Here is a 19829-nt window from a genome sequence, read left to right on the forward strand (position 1 = left end):
CCTAAAGACATACTGATTTGTAGCTTGGAATGTCTCAAAAACGTCTTTTGGATATTTTTAAGACTTTACTGGATGTCTTTGTCTCTGTGCTTTCTGAGATGAAATTAATTACTAATTTAAAATAATATTTTCGATATTTATATTGTTTTCGTCTCTCTTGAAATCTTATAGAAAACGCTATTAGAAGTCATAAGTAGAAAAAAAGACATTGTCTTTTTACAAAAAGAAAATAAAATGATTCGTAACATAATACTAAAACATATAGACATAATAAATAATTTCATATCATTTTAAGAACAATTATTCAACTCTTTTCTGAATATACATATGCATACAATTAGTCAGATTAGAGATATATTCATGATAGTAAGATACAGTGTCTTTGGCTAACTATACACTAATGTGAGTTCATATTTTCATCTATACTTGTATTACTACTATTGAAGATAAAAAATTGATAAAGATTCACTATCTGACATTTTGCATAAAAAATTAATAATAATTATCTTTTATTACTTAAATACAGAGAAGAACATATTGTTTAAAAAACATGAACAGTGAATAGGAAATTAATATGAACTGACTCTTAAAAAAAATAAATCAGTAAAGTGATAAAACATTATCTACGATATAGTAATGAAAAATATCGAAAATAGTACGCGAGCCATGCTAAATTATAATATTCCATAAACTATGCGCGATATTAAGTGTTAACTTACGACAATTTTTCGTTCTCAATTTGACGATCCCTTCAGGCGTGGAACGAATGGGTGGACATGATAGAAAATAAAAATAGAATTGTTTTGTGTCGCTCTATTTATATTTGTTTGCGAGTCACGGCTCCAACGGGAAAATCAGTTTGAGATCGTTTTCATAGCCTGTGAATCTTCAAGTTTTATGTTAGATGTTTGTTGAATAACAAAACATTGACTCCTCTCGCGTATTTCAGGTGGAATGAAATTTTAGACTTTATTTTACTGTACAGTCTGGCTGTTAAAAATAGAACAACGAAAACTTCTTGTTAACTTCGAAGATAAAATATTTTGTAAAATTAAAAGAAATAGAAGTTCTGTTCATCTTCCATCTTTTGTGTCTGTTAAACTGTTATGTTATCTAATCGATGAATAATAAGTTAATCAATGCTTTATCACATTGTTGTAGTTGCGAAATCCCTTAAATAAATCTTACAATTTACATTATTTGATATCTAATACGCTAACAATAATTTCTTACAGTATTTCAAATATAAAGATTTTGCAAAATTAAAATTAATAAATTTTACTCTTCGTATATTAGAATGTAATTATAATCAATATTATGCGCTCTATAACTTATATTTATCACAACTTCCACAAAAAGAAAACAAGAATTCAATTTTTATGTTTTAAAAACAAAAAATCCAAAATGAAATTTAGCCTCATTACATACTTATTAAAATAAACTTCTAGTTTTCTTCTAGAAAATCGTTTAATATTGTTTTCAATGAACGTTAAAATAGAAATTTCGTCCACAATTCTAAAAAAGAAAATCAGCTATTACCTCACAATTTCTTTCGACGTTTCACTATTACGAAGGCAACGAATGGAGTCAGTCCAATTTAACTGGCACACGTTTTTCAACGACTTGCCCGTTCATTCTCCCTCCCCTGAGCATCTCTTTTCCTCTCTTCCCCATACTCGAGACGCGTGTTGCCAGATTTCGTGCGGGGGTGTCCACTGCCGAATGTTCTTGCCTCGGTGGCATTACTTAGTAGAAGGAATTAAATCGAATAATACATTTAAAAAAAAATAAAACGCAGCAAGAAACAAAAAACACAATAAAAGTATGAAGCAAACTAATGCATACAATAATAATAAATAGCAAGCAGGTAATTAATCCAGAGTAAACAATTAAAACAAGGGTTGAAAAGACAAAGTACAGATGAAAGGTTCTAGCAGCTTCGTGAGAATAGAATCACGATAGAAAAAAGTCGTAAAAAGGAAAAAGTAGAGAAGAAAGCGTTAGACAGATGAGACCAAAGAAAGTAGAGTAGGGACCCTCAAATTCGTCTCTCCTATTCTCGATGGCTCTATATCGAGGAAGACATAGTTAAACACAGTAACATCCACCTGTTCATCTGCTCAATTTTACGTGCCTCGTGTGACAGCCTTTGTCTCGCGATTTCGATACGAGATTCCAAAGTTTGCAAGGAAATCGGCGAGAAAGATTCGAGAGGCACCTCGTTGTCCATATCCAATGATTGTAACCCAACACCCGCATAGCCCGTCCGCTGCCCCGTCGAGCGGAACGAAACGGAGCTGGCCAAGAACGTTCGCAACTGCCAAGTCACCGACGACAAGCAGAAAACTCGTGTGAGAAGGATTATCTTTCCTTTTTCTGTAACGTAAGGCCAGTTTCAAGGACTAACGTGATTAACAGGGAATGATCATTAATCTATCAGGCACCTACTTGCAAAATGTCTGTAATGATATCGACGTGGATGAGCGAGATCTTTGACATTGAAGCAACTGGAATGAGATATTTTCCAGGGAAACGATATTTTCAAATGGAAAGTACATGGTGAGAATATGACTGTAGAGTATTGGCAGTTTAATGACCTTGCAGCAGTTTGATAACTCATAACTGATTATATTTTTTTGGAGTTTAAGTTATCGTAAAATGTCGAGATGTTTAAAATAGATAAAAGGACTTCCTTTTGGGAATATTTTCTTTAACAGAATTGAAGAATTTAGAGAATGGAAAGGTTATGTAACCTTTCTGAAAAGTTTGAGCTTTCGTAGTGTATAAAGCATAAGCTAGGTATTCGTTTACGTAGAACTCTATTTAAGTTTGATCTATCACAGAATATAGAACTAGAAAAAGGATAAAGGACAATTTAATTTTTATATTTATTTTTTTCAAACCTTAATATTTATAACAGAACAACTTCATTTGAAGCCTTCAATTATTCACTAAATCATTAAAGATTATGCTTGAATATCTGATACCTTCGAGTTGCCAAAATAGCCAATTTTCTGTAGAATCATAATTCATTCTTATCGCTAAAACTTCCAACAAAATGTTAAGCATTCGCCAATTCCAAAGGAACTAAAATAATCCATTCATATATAAATCATTATATATGATCTTCTTTATCAGCAATTGATTCTCTTCTTTTTAAATGACCTAAGATAATCCTTCTTCCAGATGCAAGAAGTTGCACGACCTGCGACAAAGTACTGGCCGAACTGGAGAAGATTGACGATGACACGGACCACTTTGGCGTCGATTTCGTCAAGATCAACGATAAACGACTGGCCAAGCAGTATGGCATCAAGAACTTCCCAGCTCTCACGTATTTCCGTGAGAGGGAACCGATTATCTACGAAGGTGAGACTCTTTTGACACACCAAATTCCGCTTGCTGATTCAGAGCATTCGTATTCTCTTAATTTTATATGCCCCTAAATATTTACAACGGACAAAAGCAGATAGTAATGATTCCAAATGGCTGAAAGTACGCCAGACATTTATTGGAATTCGGCCGCAATCTCAGTAACCTTGCCAGGTATGAGAAACAAGTTTCGAGACTCGATGCGGTATAGTACTTGACCCAGAATCCGCAAAACAATTACTGGTGTTTCTCGACTTTCCATAATTTCAGAATTTTCTAAATTATCATCAGTAGAAAGGCTTCATTAGTCAGACATCGGTTGACTTTTCCTTCATCTGTATTCCTCTTTCTCTCAAATAGGATTGCTCGTTAAACAGCAAAACTTGAAACATATTATCACAAACTGGATGCCTCGTAGCGTCACCCACTACTTAATGGCTCCCAAATTTCAAGAACAGAGTCTGGTCTGTTTTTAACAATGCTCTCTAAGAATAATACAAAATAATCTCTAATTGAGTAGAGAAGAAACCAGGAAGTAGATCGCTTCGATCTTCATAAACAATCAAATTTTATTGAAACAGAAATGTTGGGGTTCAGTCGAAACAGATTCGAGACAAAATCAGACACGACTAACGTATTAATCACAAAGAATCGCAAACCTCGGATTTTCGCGGACGCGAGTGGTCACACTTTGCTCTAGTCGGACCACCTTCGTTCCCTGGCAGCCGTCCCAACTTTTGGTATTTGGTGAGGCTAGCCTGTAAAACAGTAGCTACCGTGTGCTCAACTTTTGTTCGACACACAACCGCTTCGTGACAATACAAGCTTCCCTTTCGCTAAGTTCACGCTAAGGGACTGCAAGTTTCCTAGCCTAGGCTCGCTGAATTATCAGTTCGCAGCTAGCAACGAGGAAGAGCTAATAGCGCAAAAGGAATGTGCATTACATAATACGAGGCGATAGCTATGTACTGTGTCATACGATTTCATTGAGCCACCGACTGCCTAGCTCTCTACATTTAGAATGAGAGACGCTTTGATTCGTTTCGAGCGGAAGCGTTCTACAATGTGATTTTATTGTAATGAACTAGACGGACAGTGATCAAAATTGTGGAACAGAGAAACGTTAAATTTTCAATTTCTCAAATCCCTTTTTAAACATTTTACCATAAACATCGTCTCGCAAAGAATTGTTTTAGTAAATGGGTAACAGAATTAATACTTAGCTATTACATTTCATTATTGAATGTGCCTATTATTATAGCTGAAGGTTATTTATAAAAATATATATTCTTGTCGTTGTCCATATTACTTTTCCAGCACTTAAGTACAATGGTTCTTGAGTTTCATACTTCAAAAGAACAATATTGACTTAGTCAAGTAGTTTCTGAGCTAAAAGCATCTAGGTAACGATTTCTGTACATTATTAGAAATATTTCTACAAGACGAGGAATCAGTGTCATTTTCAATTCTGAAATCAGATAAGACCTCAAAAAATTGCTGATTTGAAGAAAAGATAGCTACAGGTAGTAAAATACCATCTGATTCGAGGGACCTCGAAAGACACTCGAAGAAAAACCGACTGGTGTAAGCGATACTCTCGCAGGTTACTGCGCCAAATGCGTCTCATGACCCTCGTTTCAGGGCCGTATTGGCCTGCGAGACGACTTTGTATAATTTTTGGACGTTAAGAAAGGTCCATGCTGTAAGACAAGGAAAAATTAAAGTTTTCTCAGACCAACGTGAAATATTCAGAGAGGCAGGGAATATTAAATATTCACAGTGAACGCAGGTATAAATAAAACTGCGAACACACTATTATCACATAAACTTACGTTACATACTATAGCAAATTTCTTTCATATTACAACAAAATAAGTCTAAAATAAGGGAAAAAGATTAAGGTAAGTGTCCCAGTAGCTGACTATGTCCCAGTACCTGAACACAAATGCTAATTTTATTTTATTTTGAGTTTGAATTCTCGTACACCTAATAAAAGAACAAAAAATAATATCATAAAATAGTATATTCAGTTACTGAGGTGCATTTCAAGTATCTGGAAGTGTGGAAAAATAGGTAAAGAGGTTATCCAGTTACTGGGACATTTGACATCTTAAGTGTCCAGGTACTGGGACATTTACCTTAGCTCACACTGTGAATTTGCCATAGCATGTAACGTGAGTTCAGTGTACTGGAAGAGTCTAGTAACTAGCATATTCCATGACTCTGCTTCTATTGAAAATAAAAAAAATTGTGGAGGGAAATTTTGCACTGCATCAATGCACTGCTGAAAAAATGCAATAAGGTAAATGTCCCAATACCATACAATGTTCCAGTGCTAAATCACTAACGTCAATTTTATTTAATTTTGAACTTGAATTCTAATGTACCTAATAAATGAGCAAAAAATAGTATCATAAAATAGTATATTCAGCTACTGCTTTGCAATTCAAGTGTCTGGGCGTGCATAGAAATAGCTAAAAAAGTTGTTTATTTAGTGGGACATTTCACATCTTAAGTGTCTAGACATTACGACATCCACCTTACACAATGACAGAGCTTAGTAAACTATACATAAATTTTCCCCTATAATTTTTTCTATTTTCTATAGGAACAGAGTTAGGTTCAGGTCTAGTTACCATATTCACCCTGCATAATTCAGTTGCGAATTTATTGCCGAAAAATATTCGTTATCTTCATAAATATTTTGCATTGGTCTATGGGAACCCTAAAAAATTAATGCAGCTCAAAAATTGAATAGAATGATACAATATTCCCTTCCGACAAGCTTGCCACTTTCTTTTAAGTTTCCACCATTTAAACTTAATTCTCTTAGAATTCATATGGCATAAATACCTCAAAAAAGACTCACATGTTGAATCATGAGTACTAAAAAGATTAAATTGAATTTGAATCAGAAGCACGAGTTGTTGAAGCATTAATTAATACCAAAAATGGAATATGTACATACGCAATAAACTTGTTCTGGACGACAATTCAGGAGACAATAACGAGGAAAGGCTTTATTTTTTATTTTACTATTCTTTTCTTTTACTCAAAATTTGCATATTTCAAAGTGAGAAATAGTATCAATCGTTTCTTTTAGAATTTTTTAAGTACGAACAAAATAAATATATAAAGGCAGAAACGAATCGCTTTCATTCGGTTTGCATTTACTGAATACTCAATAAAGAATATCTTATTTATTCAGTTGTAAATGGATTAGAAACAATTCTTTTCTACATCCTTGAATTATGCTTTTCTTTAAAACTACCAAACTAATGGCTTTTTTCATTTTGTCAAACTATATTATTCGTATTTAAAACAACCATCTTAGAATAAAGTTTTCTTCTAAAAAAACAAGTATACAAATGTCATATTTGTGGTACATTTACCCTTAATAGTATATTTATCTTTTACTAATATATTTCATATTATTTATAGATTCAAAATTCACAAAATTCAATCTTGGTAAACTATTATAATTGTTTGTATACACACTTAACGTCTCGAAATATTTAAATTAATTTTAGAAAGTTCAGAAATCAGAAATAAATTCGGAAGTACTACATATTATAATAATACAAATAGTAATAATAATATAAATACTATATAATATAGTCGTCATTATAAACTGAAAATAAGTATTAGACAATATTCGTTTCAAAAAATGTAGATAATATTCAAATTAAATTTATTTAGAAAAAGTGTACACTCGTAAATACTTATGTACAAAATCTAGCACCCAGGATTTATCAAATTACTTTATCGGGCATCACGAAAAGATCGCATAAAAGTCAAAGAAATCGAGCAAAAGTGCCTGCTTCAGAAATCAGTCTCTATTTCATTTTCTACAAAACCGTACACCATAACTTTAAACAGTATCTCTGCATCATATTACATAATATTAATATATACTCTAAATTTGAATAAAAATATAAAATACTGTTATATAAGTATATCAACCATTCACGCCAGATTTATAAACGAAAAAAGGAAATTTTCTAATTGAGCTAAAGACAAGAACTACACAACAAAACGAGTTGCCAATCAAAAAGAACTGAGAAGGCGACGGAAATTCAGGGAGCTTATCGTCGCACGTTCTAGAAAAGAAACCCAGAATTTGGGCGCACTTGGACACCCAACGCGGAAGCGGATCGAGGTACAAGTGTGATCATTAATCCTGCTACATTGTGATCAGCAAAGCCCACGTTTGGCAACGCGAGACTGTAGATTTATTAACGGGCGGAATATCTCGAATGGCTGTCCACTTTGACGCGAGTAGAAGGGGAGCGATTCGAAAATTTGTTTGAATAAACTTTTACCGGAAGGTCGTCTGTTTTTCGTTCGGTGATGTAACGACATGTTGCATCTATTTCTATTGTGCCTAATGCAATGCACCGCAATAGAAATCTATTTCTGACGCTACGGAATAGTAAACAGAAACGGTGGGAAGTCGCAATTAAGGCATACATATTAGCTCTTTGAGTCTACACAGATCTCTGTGAGATGGATTCAATAGCTTTCCAATTTTTTAAATACTAAAAACAAGCGAAAAAGACATCTATTTATTAATACGAGAAATATTCTGAATATGGTTCTGATACGATATAAAAATACAGACCACCTTTTGAATGAATAACATTATTAAAGTTACTTACAATTTGAAAGCTAGTCTTGGCAGCACTGAGTACTAATTTGAGAATTAGTTATCAGAACATATTCTATGTACTATATAAATTTAAGAAGCAATTCTTAAAAGATCTAATCAAAATAAATTCCTAAAATGTCCAGAGGATACCTTCCACTTGAAGCTACTGCCTAAAATATTTAAATTTCGATTGGTTGAGTAAGTTAGTGTCTAGATAATGAAATTAATGTTCAGCAAAAATCGTTTTAAAATATTTGTACTTCAATTACACAGTTGCATCTTTCAGGTGACTTGATGGACGAAGAAAATGTACTAGACTTCTTAACGAGTTTAGAAGCAATGGACTTGCCTGATCGTATTGAAGAAGTAAACGCGAAGATTCTGGGAAAGATTGTTGAAGACACGGAATATGTGGCCGTCCTTTTCTGTGAGTTCTCTTTCCTGTGGTATTTACGATTTTACACCACAATGTAAATTACTTTCATCAGGAAGAGTGTAAACAATATATGAAACTGATACTAATATTGGTTATACAAATCGTTGTTGAATTTATGTGCACACTCTTCTTGACGAAAATAGTAGAATAAGTATGATATTAACACTATTAGTACCAATGATTAATGTATACCTATATATCTATGTCTATTTTATAATTTATCAAGATATGCTAAAGTATAAAATATGTACAATTTTTTTAAACATGAACCATAAATAAGCTAGCAATATTCAGCATAAATACATTACGTCAAAAGTTAGAAAAATTTCAGAAAATAAGATGTTAGAAAATTGAGTAATTTAAAACTGACAGACCAATCAATTGAATTGTTTTAGTGGTTCTAGTATTTATAAAAGGATGATGTTATAAACTACACGAGGAGTTATTTCAACTGTGTATAGTTATTTGATTCAGCGATATTGCGTCAGACGTTACTAATTGACCAATTGTCTGTATACAATCTTGAAGTTGACAATGCAGAGAATGTAGTATGGCACAATACTTTGAACCACTGTGCATACATATACAGAGCGCTCGATGACAGGTATCAAAAATCTTAAGGAGTGATTCTACATGCTAAAATAAGACGAAAATGAGGACAGACGAAATTCCACTTGAAGCTTTGTTTTCGACTCATTAATGTTAAGAAAACGCCTGAATATGTCTGACCCAGGACTTATTCTACTGAATTCGCTGTGGTAATGCACGCTGTCAGTAGAATAAGTCCCAAGTCAGACACATATCTCGTTTATTTTTGGCGTTTTTTCTAACAATTAATAACTCTGAAACGAAGCGCCAAACTCAATTTGGTTATTTTTTATTTTCGTTCTATTTTAATATAATAAATCACACCTTAAAATTTCTGACACCTGTTGTTAACTACTCTGTATATAACGTGTATCATTCATTAAAGTCTAAAGAATATTCTTACTCGTTCAGTTCGTGTAAATAGTACAAATACGCATATTTTTATTATTATTTTGTCGTTTCACTAACGTCTCTGTGTAAAGCCGAGAGATATTTAACATTGTTGATGTACATAAAATTAACAGGGCTTTACAAAATTTGCAACAAATTCAAGTATATTAACAGATTTGGTTTTAATAATTTGTTTTTATTTTTACTTATATTCGCTACAGTGCGCATTAGCATTTTCAATGATAAAAGGAATTATTAATACGATACTATATTATACACGATGAACCACTTAATATTGTTACTTTAATTTACTTTTTTATGTTTCCTTACATCGTAAAATAGAACAAATCAATGAAATAAATATTGAAAGAAATTAATTCGTACATTGCGTCTATTACAATGCATTCAAACATCAAACAGAATTGGCTGTTTTTTAAATATTACGATATTTCCTCTTAAATCATTGTTGGAATACATTATAGATAATTTTTAGACGTTTTTATAAAATACTATACTACATTACCGAGTATAATATTTTGCATTCACTATAATTACTATAATCTCCGCTAACTTCAACTAAGTAAGAAAAATTGAAGGACGCAGTATTAAAATTACGAATCTGTGCAGTAGAAATAAAATCAAGAAGCTAATTAGAAGATTTAAAACAAGTATGTAATTATAGACTAATTCGGTGTTACTTGTTTGACCTTTTCTTTTCTTATTTCTTAATCATCTAAATCATTCGTCTGTATTTACTCACGTCTTAAATGTGTATACTTGTGATCAACTTTAACATAAAAATTATTAATAAATTGCTAACAATGTTTTGATAAATACAAGTTTAAATACGATTTTATTTAGAATATCATTTTACAAGGTAACTATTGTGCTCAATTGTTGCTCTCGTAACTACAGACTATACGAAATAAAAAATGTTTCCTGAATTATTTTCTGTTCTGTATCATCATCATATCTTGTTTACTAATCGTCTTGTTAGACAAGTAAAAATTTCAATGGATCTACCTTCTTAGGACATAACTTCACGGATTTAATGAAGACAATTATATGTAAATGAGGAAAACGATACCAAGTTACAATGTTAAGTGGTTTCACCGTGTATTTATTAAAAAAGCTCTTTCATGGAAAAAATTCATTTCTTCGATTATTGTAAATATGTATTTTGATCTTTCTTCAATTCTACGTTCACAAACTGCATATCCTTCGTGCATCCAGTCCATCCTTAGCACTCCACATTACTTTGAACACGAAGAAACATTTTCTTTTCTATAATAAAGCAAACGATAAATCCCTACACAATACATAAAAATTCCAATTTACAATTTGAAAATTTTTCTTCGTCCATAATTCTTCCATCAATTCCTATCTATTGTCTTGTCAGTCTTCAGGTCTTTTTATTGTCTGTAAAAATTTGTCGTTGTCCGTTGTGGAAAATCAACCCATCGCAAAGTAGATAAAATTATCGAGAAATTGAAATTTTACTTTACAAATGTAAAATGCAACATGGGAAAATATTCGTAATTTTTTCACTGAAATAAGTAATTTTGAATTATCATCAATATACTTTCCTCACTTTGCGATTCGGTCACTTACAACATACTTGTAAATAATACATATATGTGAAACGTTCTTGTGTGTGTTGGTATGGATAGGTCCGGATACGCAACGATGTGCTGGCACTGGCTCTAGTAAGTACACTTTTAAGAAACATCAATGTTATAAATGTCACACAGCTTTTATTTCCAATGCTTGTACACGTACCATTACGCACGGGCCAGGATATTTAAAAAGAGCAAGAAAATAAAAGCAAGTACATCATTTTAATTGTCATTTCTAAGATGTAACTAGATTTAGATATCTACAAAAATAAAGAAAATAACGAGAGTCAATATTTGACTGTGTGGTAATTAGAAAAACGTTCAATATTTTCATTATTTACTTGTAGCACATGTATTTCGAAAATAACATAAATAAAAAAATGTGTTTCCCAGGAAAAGCAAAAACTATTTGTAAACTTGGATAAGAATTATAGATTGTGTAAATAAAATTTAAAAAAAATAGAATTGTTTAGCTAAACTGATCTTATTTATGTACCTTGTTTGAAGAAGGTACTTCTTGCAATTAGCGATTTTGTTCACATTATTTGAATTAATTTGAATTACTTATTTGCAGAGTATTTTTTAACAGACTCTGATTTTCAGAAGAACTTTGATTTTGAACAGAACTCTTTGGAATTTAATTTATAAAATTTTTCTAATAAATCGAGCTTAGAGATATGTATTTACTATACTGTTTCACGATCGTAATAAAAAAATCACGATTGTTTATTTATATCAGTTTTGAAATACACGTACGAAATACGATACACAAATTCTTCTTTTAATTTTCTTGAACATGCAATCTGGTTCGTGCGTGAATACACAGCTGTATGTTCCCTTATACATATGTACCTTCCCAGTACACATTCTTAACAATCGACCAGTACCTGTTTTATTGACACCTGAGCACATTGCGTCGCTTGCAGCAGTTGTCTCTGTTTCTGTCTGCCATAATAGAGGGAATCAGAATCCAGGGGGAAAAAGGTGACAAGGAAGCAAGAATTTCGCGTATTTATATTCATCGATTTTATATTTATGATGGATTCCCATGGAATTTGTATGGAACGTGTTAGCTAGCATTTTCAATTGAGTTAGTAATTAAAATAATTTTGAATGCCTGTTAATGAGCTCTAACGCGGTAACGTAGAGCAACCAAGCAAGAAAATGAATAAAATGTATTAATAAGAAATTATTGAGCTCGAGGAAAAGTCTACGTTATCTAATTAGAAATATTGAACAGAAAGGCAAAATATTTAATTACTAATTCAGTATCGTGTGTGCAGTGGAATATATCATGACGTAGTTAGTAGAACATGCATTATTGTGCATCTTGCCTAGAATAGAATGACTGTGCACTAAAACTGATAGAAATTTTGCATACTAATCTGAACCGTTTTCTTGTGTAGGCTTCAAAATCTTTGTTATAGATCGAAAACACGTAGAAGTATCAAATAGTAGTATTTCATTTATGGGTAACTAAATTGTTATACCAATCTGTTTAATCGTGCATAAAATATTTAACAAGGAAATTTCAAAGCGCTTCTATGATTTGAATTTTTGATTTACCTATCTGCAATTTTGCTACACATTCGTATGAAGTTTTATGGAAAAAATATAATATTTTCGAGGAGATATAAAAGAGGAAGTAAATCGTTCTGGAAAGTTAACCCAATTTGGCTCGAAATTACCCAAGTCAATCTTTTAGAGCCATCTTCAAGAAAGATATCTTAGTAATATTACTTTTTATTTTAAATGGGACAGACAAACCAGACTGCAAAAAGTGTCTTAAGGCTCTTCAAGAACTGGAGAACATCGATGACGAAGCAGACCAATTGGGTATCGGTTTTGTAAAAATCGCAGATGAAGAGCTAGCGGATGAATACAATCTAGGCCCTCTTCCAGTACTGGTCTACTACAGACACCAAATTCCTATCATTTATGAGCGTAAGCATTAGCAGAAGTAAGATAAGTCTGTACAGTGTGAAATGTGTGAAGAGATCAATTTAATTAATTGAGAAAACCTAAAAGCTAACATTACGCTTAATCCATTCATTAAGTACTCATTAAAGTACTTAAAGGAGTACGTAATTTTTAGAGCTAAGTTACTAACACTGTTTCAATCTATAAAGTATAACTCGAGTAGAACATATAATAGTGCAAGTTAACGCAGCTGTCTTCTACAGAAACGTGAAAGTACAGTAAAACATATTTGTCATAAGACAAACATTATCTCAAAGTGAAAATCACAGTTCTCGATTTAAAATCTTGAGATGATACCTTGTTATTTTTTTTTTTTTTCTTTTTAATATCTCACATTTTCGGGAAACCATGTAACATTAAAATCAAAAACTAAAAAATCAATTGAAATCACATCTATTATTAAATAAAACTTCACGTAGACGAGCTTAGCAGAGAAGAAGATGTCCTGGAATGGCTAATAGCGAACAAGAGTACAGGAGACGAAGACGACGTAATCGAGGATGTCACTTCGAAGACTCTCCAAACTTTAATCGGAAATGTTGACAATTTGGTCGTCCTCTTTTGTACGTAGCTTTTACTCAAATGGTTCCTTATTTTCCTGATTTTATAAACAATTGTGAATGATTGTTTTAGACGACCATGGGGACGAGGACTCGATGCAAGTACTGAACGAGCTAGAGAAGATCGACGACGACTGTGATAAACATGGAATCCAGTTTGTAAAGATTGATGATGAAAAAAGCGCGAAAGAGTTTGGAATCGATTCGGTCCCTACAATCGTCTACTTTGAGAAGCAAATCCCAAATGTTTATGATGGTGGGTAGGTGGGTCAAGCATTTTGGGGGAAAATGCAAAAGAAGGTTTAAGTTGAGGTTTCTGGATGTCAACTGTATGCTTCTGAATTTTCATGGTATCAGTACATCCCAGGACCACTGATAATTAAACTATGTTTACATTAGGCAACTTTTTGTTGAGTAACTGAAGTGATCACAATGAAGCTAACCAAAGCTGTCTGTGTAAACTCAATTTCAGCCAAGTTGAAACGACAATTTTAATTTATCATAGAGTTTGAGTCGTTCCATATACTGTTAAAAATAAAATAAAATAAAATAAAATAAAATCTTATCATTGCAGGAGACGTCGAGAACGAGGATGAAATCCTAGAATGGTTACTGTCACAATTAGAGAAGGATGAGATCGAGGATGTCACTGATGAAATGTTGGATCGCCTGATCAAGGATGGAAAAACCCTTGCCGTACTGTTTTGTAAGTCCCTCTACTTTCACAGATTATAGTTAAATAAAGATATTACAGAAAATTACAAGTAAAATCTTTACCACAAATTCCTTAGACGATAATAACGATCGGAAGTCTCAGAAGGTTCTAAATGAATTGGAAAACATTGATGACGAATGCGATCAGCTTGGAGTGATTTTCGTGAAGATCGACAATGCGGAAGAAGCCAAGGAATATGGTATCGAGAAGATGCCCGGCATGCTGTACTTCGAAAAAGGAATTCCGACTTTATACGAGGGAAATCTGGAAGATGAAGAGAAAGTCCTGAAGTGGTTGGAACAGCAACAGAAAAGTGACCACATCGAAGATATCACGGACGAGATGCTTGATATGGTCATCGAAAAAATGCCGCACGTCGCTGTTCTCTTTTGTCAGTGATTGACTTACTCTTCATTTATGAAAATTGTATCACATAGAGGCTTGAATTTTCGTTGCGTTAGATTAACTGTGTTATTTTCTCTTCGGTAGACGATAAGGATCAGAAAAAGAGTCAGAAGGTTTTATCCGAGCTAGAGAACATTGACGATGATTGCGACCAGCACAACATAGCATTTGTGAAAATCCACGACCCGGAGGAAGCCAAGGAATACGGCATCGATAGCTTCCCGACACTGGTACTCTTCGAAAGAAGAATACCGCACGTGTACGAAGGTATTTATTATTTAAACGCTTCATTTACACACGAAGAATAAAGGCGAATACGAAGAATACTATAGACCACCACTGTTGAGAAAACTATGTTTTGATATTTTGGTTCACTACGTATAAAAGAAACTAGATTCAATGAATTTAACTATATTGTTTGCTTATATTATTATACATTAACCGTTTGAGTGCCACTAGTCATTATTATTTCCCAATCGATAATTGCCACGCGACGCGATAGCGCGTGTCATATTCTGTTATACTCTATTTTACATTATTAAATTTATTATATTATTATAGTCATGATTGTTTATAAGAAAAAAACAAGTACGTCTACAAACTGTAATATTACTCCAATTTTGTTTTAAATTATCTAAAACTGAATGGTAACAGTAAGACACGTATCGACAAAAATCGGGCGTGTTGTGATCGTCGAATTCGCAGCCCAGATAGCTGGCACTGTTCGAGCGACAGAGAAGAAGCGCAAAATCGCTCCTTGGCACTCAAACGGTTAATATTAATCAAATATTTTTAAAATTTGAATACTATATTATACTGATACAAAGTAACAAATTTCTATTTTTATTATTATTAAAGAAGCAGGCACATATTTTACTAATGGTTAAATATATACTTTTTTTCATTCAACTGTTATGCATGACGTAACACCTTATAAAATAGCTGAGTCGTGAAATTTTGTTAGGATCATGAAATCCTCCTTTTAAATTAATTAGCAATTCTTATTTATGTATGCTTCTTCCGAAAATTCGAACATCTTTCTTTCCTCCCCTTTTCTGCTTTTTTTTAACGGTAAAAGATTGCTCAACCAACAATTATTATAGATAGTTCCATAAAAAATATAAGCTTGTCACTTAATATTTACGATTCTTTCTCTTACTCATGAAACAATACGTGTTAAATATTTTCGGCTACTCTACCTCAGCTTCAAATTCGAGAGTGAAAATTAAATCGTAAAAGGGGAAAATCGGAGTTAACGAGTGAGAACACGACAGTAAAAGAAACGACTTTCGACATTAAAAAATGATCTTTGTACTAACACCTAGTTGACCACCTATTTAGAATAAAGTTATTTTATGCAAAGCAATTTTTCCAGACTATTCCAACTCTATTGAGCTTAACAGTTAAACGAAATTTGACTAGAAAATTGTTTAAATAAGTTGAACTGACAAGAGTTGCTTCCACAGGAGACCTGATGAACGAGGATCAGCTGCTAGGTTGGCTACTGCATCAGAAGAAGCACACCGAAATACCGGAAGTGACGGACGAGATGATGGAGAAGCTGATTGAGACCTCACCGTACTTGGCAGTCCTGTTTTGTAAGCGATCGATTCGTCTTTCTACCTCCTTTTAACATTCTTCCACTGTTACTGGTTAGGTAGGTGCTGTTGACCGATCGCGAGCGAAAACGAGACACGAATTGATTTCTTCCCGTAGACGACAAGGATGACAAGCAGGACATGCGTATCCTGAACGAACTGGAAAACATTGATGACGAATTGGAGAAGGAGGGCATTGTCATCATTCGAATGGACAACGATGCCGAGGCGAAGGAGTACGGCATTGATCACCTTCCAACCTTGGTGTACTTTGAGAACAAGATTCCAGCCATTTACGAAGGGGACCTTCTAAACGAAGACGAAGTTCTCGAATGGCTCATTGAACAAAAGAACACCGCCACCATCGAGGAAGTTACTGATGAGATTTTGAGCGACCTAATAGAGGAACACGAATATGTTGTCGCCTTCTTTAGTAAGTATTCTTTTAAATTTAAAATAGGTGACCCCAATTTCGCCTACTAAGGTGTCTTATCTGACATTTACAATAAATTATCATCCATGAAAGGAATTTTTAATCATGGTTTAGAATAAAATAGTAAAAGCCTGCAACTGGCGAAATTGCCATACTCAGGGTATTCACTTTTGTCATATTGTAAAGGAAAGGTTTTCTAACTTGATCTAAGAGAATTCTTTTTCAGAGTTTACTAGACAAACTAAAAAGATTGTCTGCTCTAGTACCAAATTTAGAAACAAAACTTTGCTTGTAGAGGATATCTTAAAATGGGTTGGTGGTATAAACGAAAATGTGGTGATTTTATGTGAAAAATAAGTCGGGAATACAGAATGAAATTTCTTGAAATTATTTTGACGCTCCATTTTCGAGAAGATTGGATTTGAATTTTAATTAAGTACACATTCATTGAAGTACGGTAGGACCTCGATTAATCAACTTTATCCATTCTTTCCTAAATTATTTAACTAATAAAAAATTAACTAATAAAATAATTAGAAAGAAATATTTATATTTGGAGCACTTTGTATATCAAATATGTGCTTCATGAAATTATTCTAATATTTTCAAAACATTCAAGGCTTCGTTGGATTCATTGCAATTTCTTACAATTACCATTGGCAAATAAAGAAGTTAAATAAAATTTTTATTTCGATTAATACGTATGCAAATGGCTATGTGAGGAAAAAAGAATTGAATGGCTAATTTTATTTTTTTGTAGTTTATTGTTATTTTGAATCATAGACCACATCTCACTCGAGGTTTCACTGTACCCTTGTTAGCATACCACCAAATAACCCAAAATAAAAGAGACTATGAATAATTAAGATCTAGTTAGTCGAAGTTCTACTGACTGTTATGCTGTTCTTGTAGTTCACAGTAGATAAAGTCAATGGTCAGACTAACAATGAGTGTTCCTCTTACTCTTACTCAATATACCCTTCAGTATCTCAAACTATACTTTCGTATATTCATACTTTGCTACCATACAAACTTAATATTTCTGAAAACAGAACAAGATATTTACAAATCATATTATACATACACTACCAATTTATTTTATCATGTAGGATTACTACATTTTTGCTATTAACACCGAGCCTGGAGGACTCTATATGTTCCAACTGTTCAGCAACAAGTGTCAAAAATTTTCCAGAGTTATCCTACATACCAAACTAAAATTGTATTTGAAGCTTTGCTTCCGAGTTATTCATTGTTAAAAATATACCTAAGATGCGTCTGATGCGAAAACCTATTCTATTGCCGTCAACTAGATCACACAAGACAGCAGCAGTAGAATAAGCCCCCAAATTGGACAGATTTTGCCCAACCTAGAAAAAGGCAGTAACTACAGAAAAATGTGAAATTGAGCTTCCTGCATCTCTAGATAATTTTGAACATTTTTCATCTTGTTTTAGTGCAAAACAGCGGCAAATATTTTTAATAGATACTGCGTTCCTTCATAGTTAGGCAGTATTTAAACTTACTAAATCCTGTTCAAAACGAAGCTTCAAATACAATTTGAAGATTCTTAATTCTTGCCCTATTTTGACATGTAGACTCACTAATTAAAATTCAACACCTGTTAAATATATATTTTTATGTTGTATTGATTGCTTATAATTTTATCTACCAGGCGGAGACTGCGATGATGGAGATGAATGCGAGAAAGTTCTACGCGAGCTTGAGAATATTGACGACGAGCTGGATGAAACAGGGATCATTTTCGTTACGACAGAAGATACTGGATTTGCAAAGAAACACGGAATTAAAAGCTTCCCTACCTTGGCTTTCTTTAGGAACAAGGAACCTTTGATTTTCAAAGGCGATCTTGAAGACGAAGATGAAGTACTTTCGTGGATCACGGATGAAAATACTCTCGAAATTCCTGGAAAAATTGAGGAAGTCAATGGCAAAATGTTGGAAAACATACTTGAAGAGAACGATTACATCGTTGTCTTCTTCTGTGAGTATTTGTTGCATAATTAATCGTTAGGTGCAAGAAAGTTTTTAGATAATTGATATTTATTGTCGACTGAAATGCTAAAGGTGAGATAAAAAATCATTTTTAAAGAGATGATTATCGTATAGATAGCTGAAAAATGAATTTTTACTCTTCACAATGTCTAAAATTATTTTCGTCTTCATTCTTGTACATCTTCAAAAATTAGTTTTCACATGACAATGACAATATTTATTGTAACAACGTAGAATCAAGTTTTAAAATACAGATGAAACAGTTTGATGAAGTCAAAAATATATTTTATATTAGCAATAAATAACTCACATCCTATTTTATTTTATTTACTTTTTTGTGAACAAAGTTAATATAATGACTGCATAAACCTGCAGTTGATATGATATTATTAAATAAAGAACAGAGACTAAATAGATTACCTATAGATATCAAGTATCAAATTGTCAATCTAGTCGCTGCTATATTCTCCACTTTGCAACATTACTTTCTCATTTTCTTAATTTCTCAATATATAAATTATCCTCAAACAAAGATAGTCTTCCTTATGAGCTCATTTTTTGCTGCATATTTTTAACTTATAATGGGTAAATATTGCACCAAGAATAAACATCAGTCGTTTCTCTAGAGATTACTATTCTTACCATTAGTTTACTCCAATGTTTTTGGTTACAGATAAAGAAGGTGACAAGAAGAGTCACAAGATTCTGCAAGAGCTCGAAAACATTGACGACGAATGCGAAGAAAAGGACATCGATTTCGTGAAGATTTCAGACGAAGGAATTGAGAAAGAATACGACCTTCCTGATCTGCCAGCTTTAGCGTTCTATAGACACAAATTCCGCCAGGTGTACAAAGGTGATATGATGCACGAAGAAGCCATTTTGGAATGGATTCTAGAGCTTCGCACCCAAACTCCAGACGTGATCGAAAGCGTGGACAGGAAGACGCTACAGGTGCTTATCAACGACGTCGAACACCTTGCTGTATTCTTTTGTAAGTTCACCTCCATGAGTCTAACGTCAAACGAAATCGAATATGTCATATTTTAATATATTTCCATCTTTAGCGTGC

At 33.0% G+C, this 19829-nt stretch overlaps 1 protein-coding gene across 6 annotated transcripts in view; it reads left to right on the top strand.

Annotated features, from left to right (window-relative positions):
* The window catches only part of Hlk (hulk), a 52286-nt gene that overhangs the window by 13433 nt on the left and 19024 nt on the right, over positions 1–19829 (top strand). For 5 of the 6 annotated variants that reach the window (XM_076383455.1, XM_076383457.1, XM_076383458.1 and 2 more), the window contains exons 2-14: positions 3187–3369; positions 8307–8447; positions 11105–11140; positions 12812–12994; positions 13450–13593; positions 13664–13846; positions 14165–14296; positions 14382–14696; positions 14795–14977; positions 16177–16308; positions 16427–16741; positions 18417–18746; positions 19431–19751. In XM_076383455.1, coding sequence (XP_076239570.1) covers positions 3187–3369; positions 8307–8447; positions 11105–11140; positions 12812–12994; positions 13450–13593; positions 13664–13846; positions 14165–14296; positions 14382–14696; positions 14795–14977; positions 16177–16308; positions 16427–16741; positions 18417–18746; positions 19431–19751 — 2598 coding nt within the window. The remainder of the gene's footprint in view (positions 1–3186; positions 3370–8306; positions 8448–11104; positions 11141–12811; positions 12995–13449; positions 13594–13663; positions 13847–14164; positions 14297–14381; positions 14697–14794; positions 14978–16176; positions 16309–16426; positions 16742–18416; positions 18747–19430; positions 19752–19829) is intronic. The other variant, XM_076383456.1, reaches the window with a different exon arrangement.

This window comes from Calliopsis andreniformis, chromosome 8, assembly GCF_051401765.1.
Source record: "Calliopsis andreniformis isolate RMS-2024a chromosome 8, iyCalAndr_principal, whole genome shotgun sequence".
NCBI classification, from domain to species: Eukaryota; Metazoa; Arthropoda; class Insecta; order Hymenoptera; family Andrenidae; genus Calliopsis; species Calliopsis andreniformis.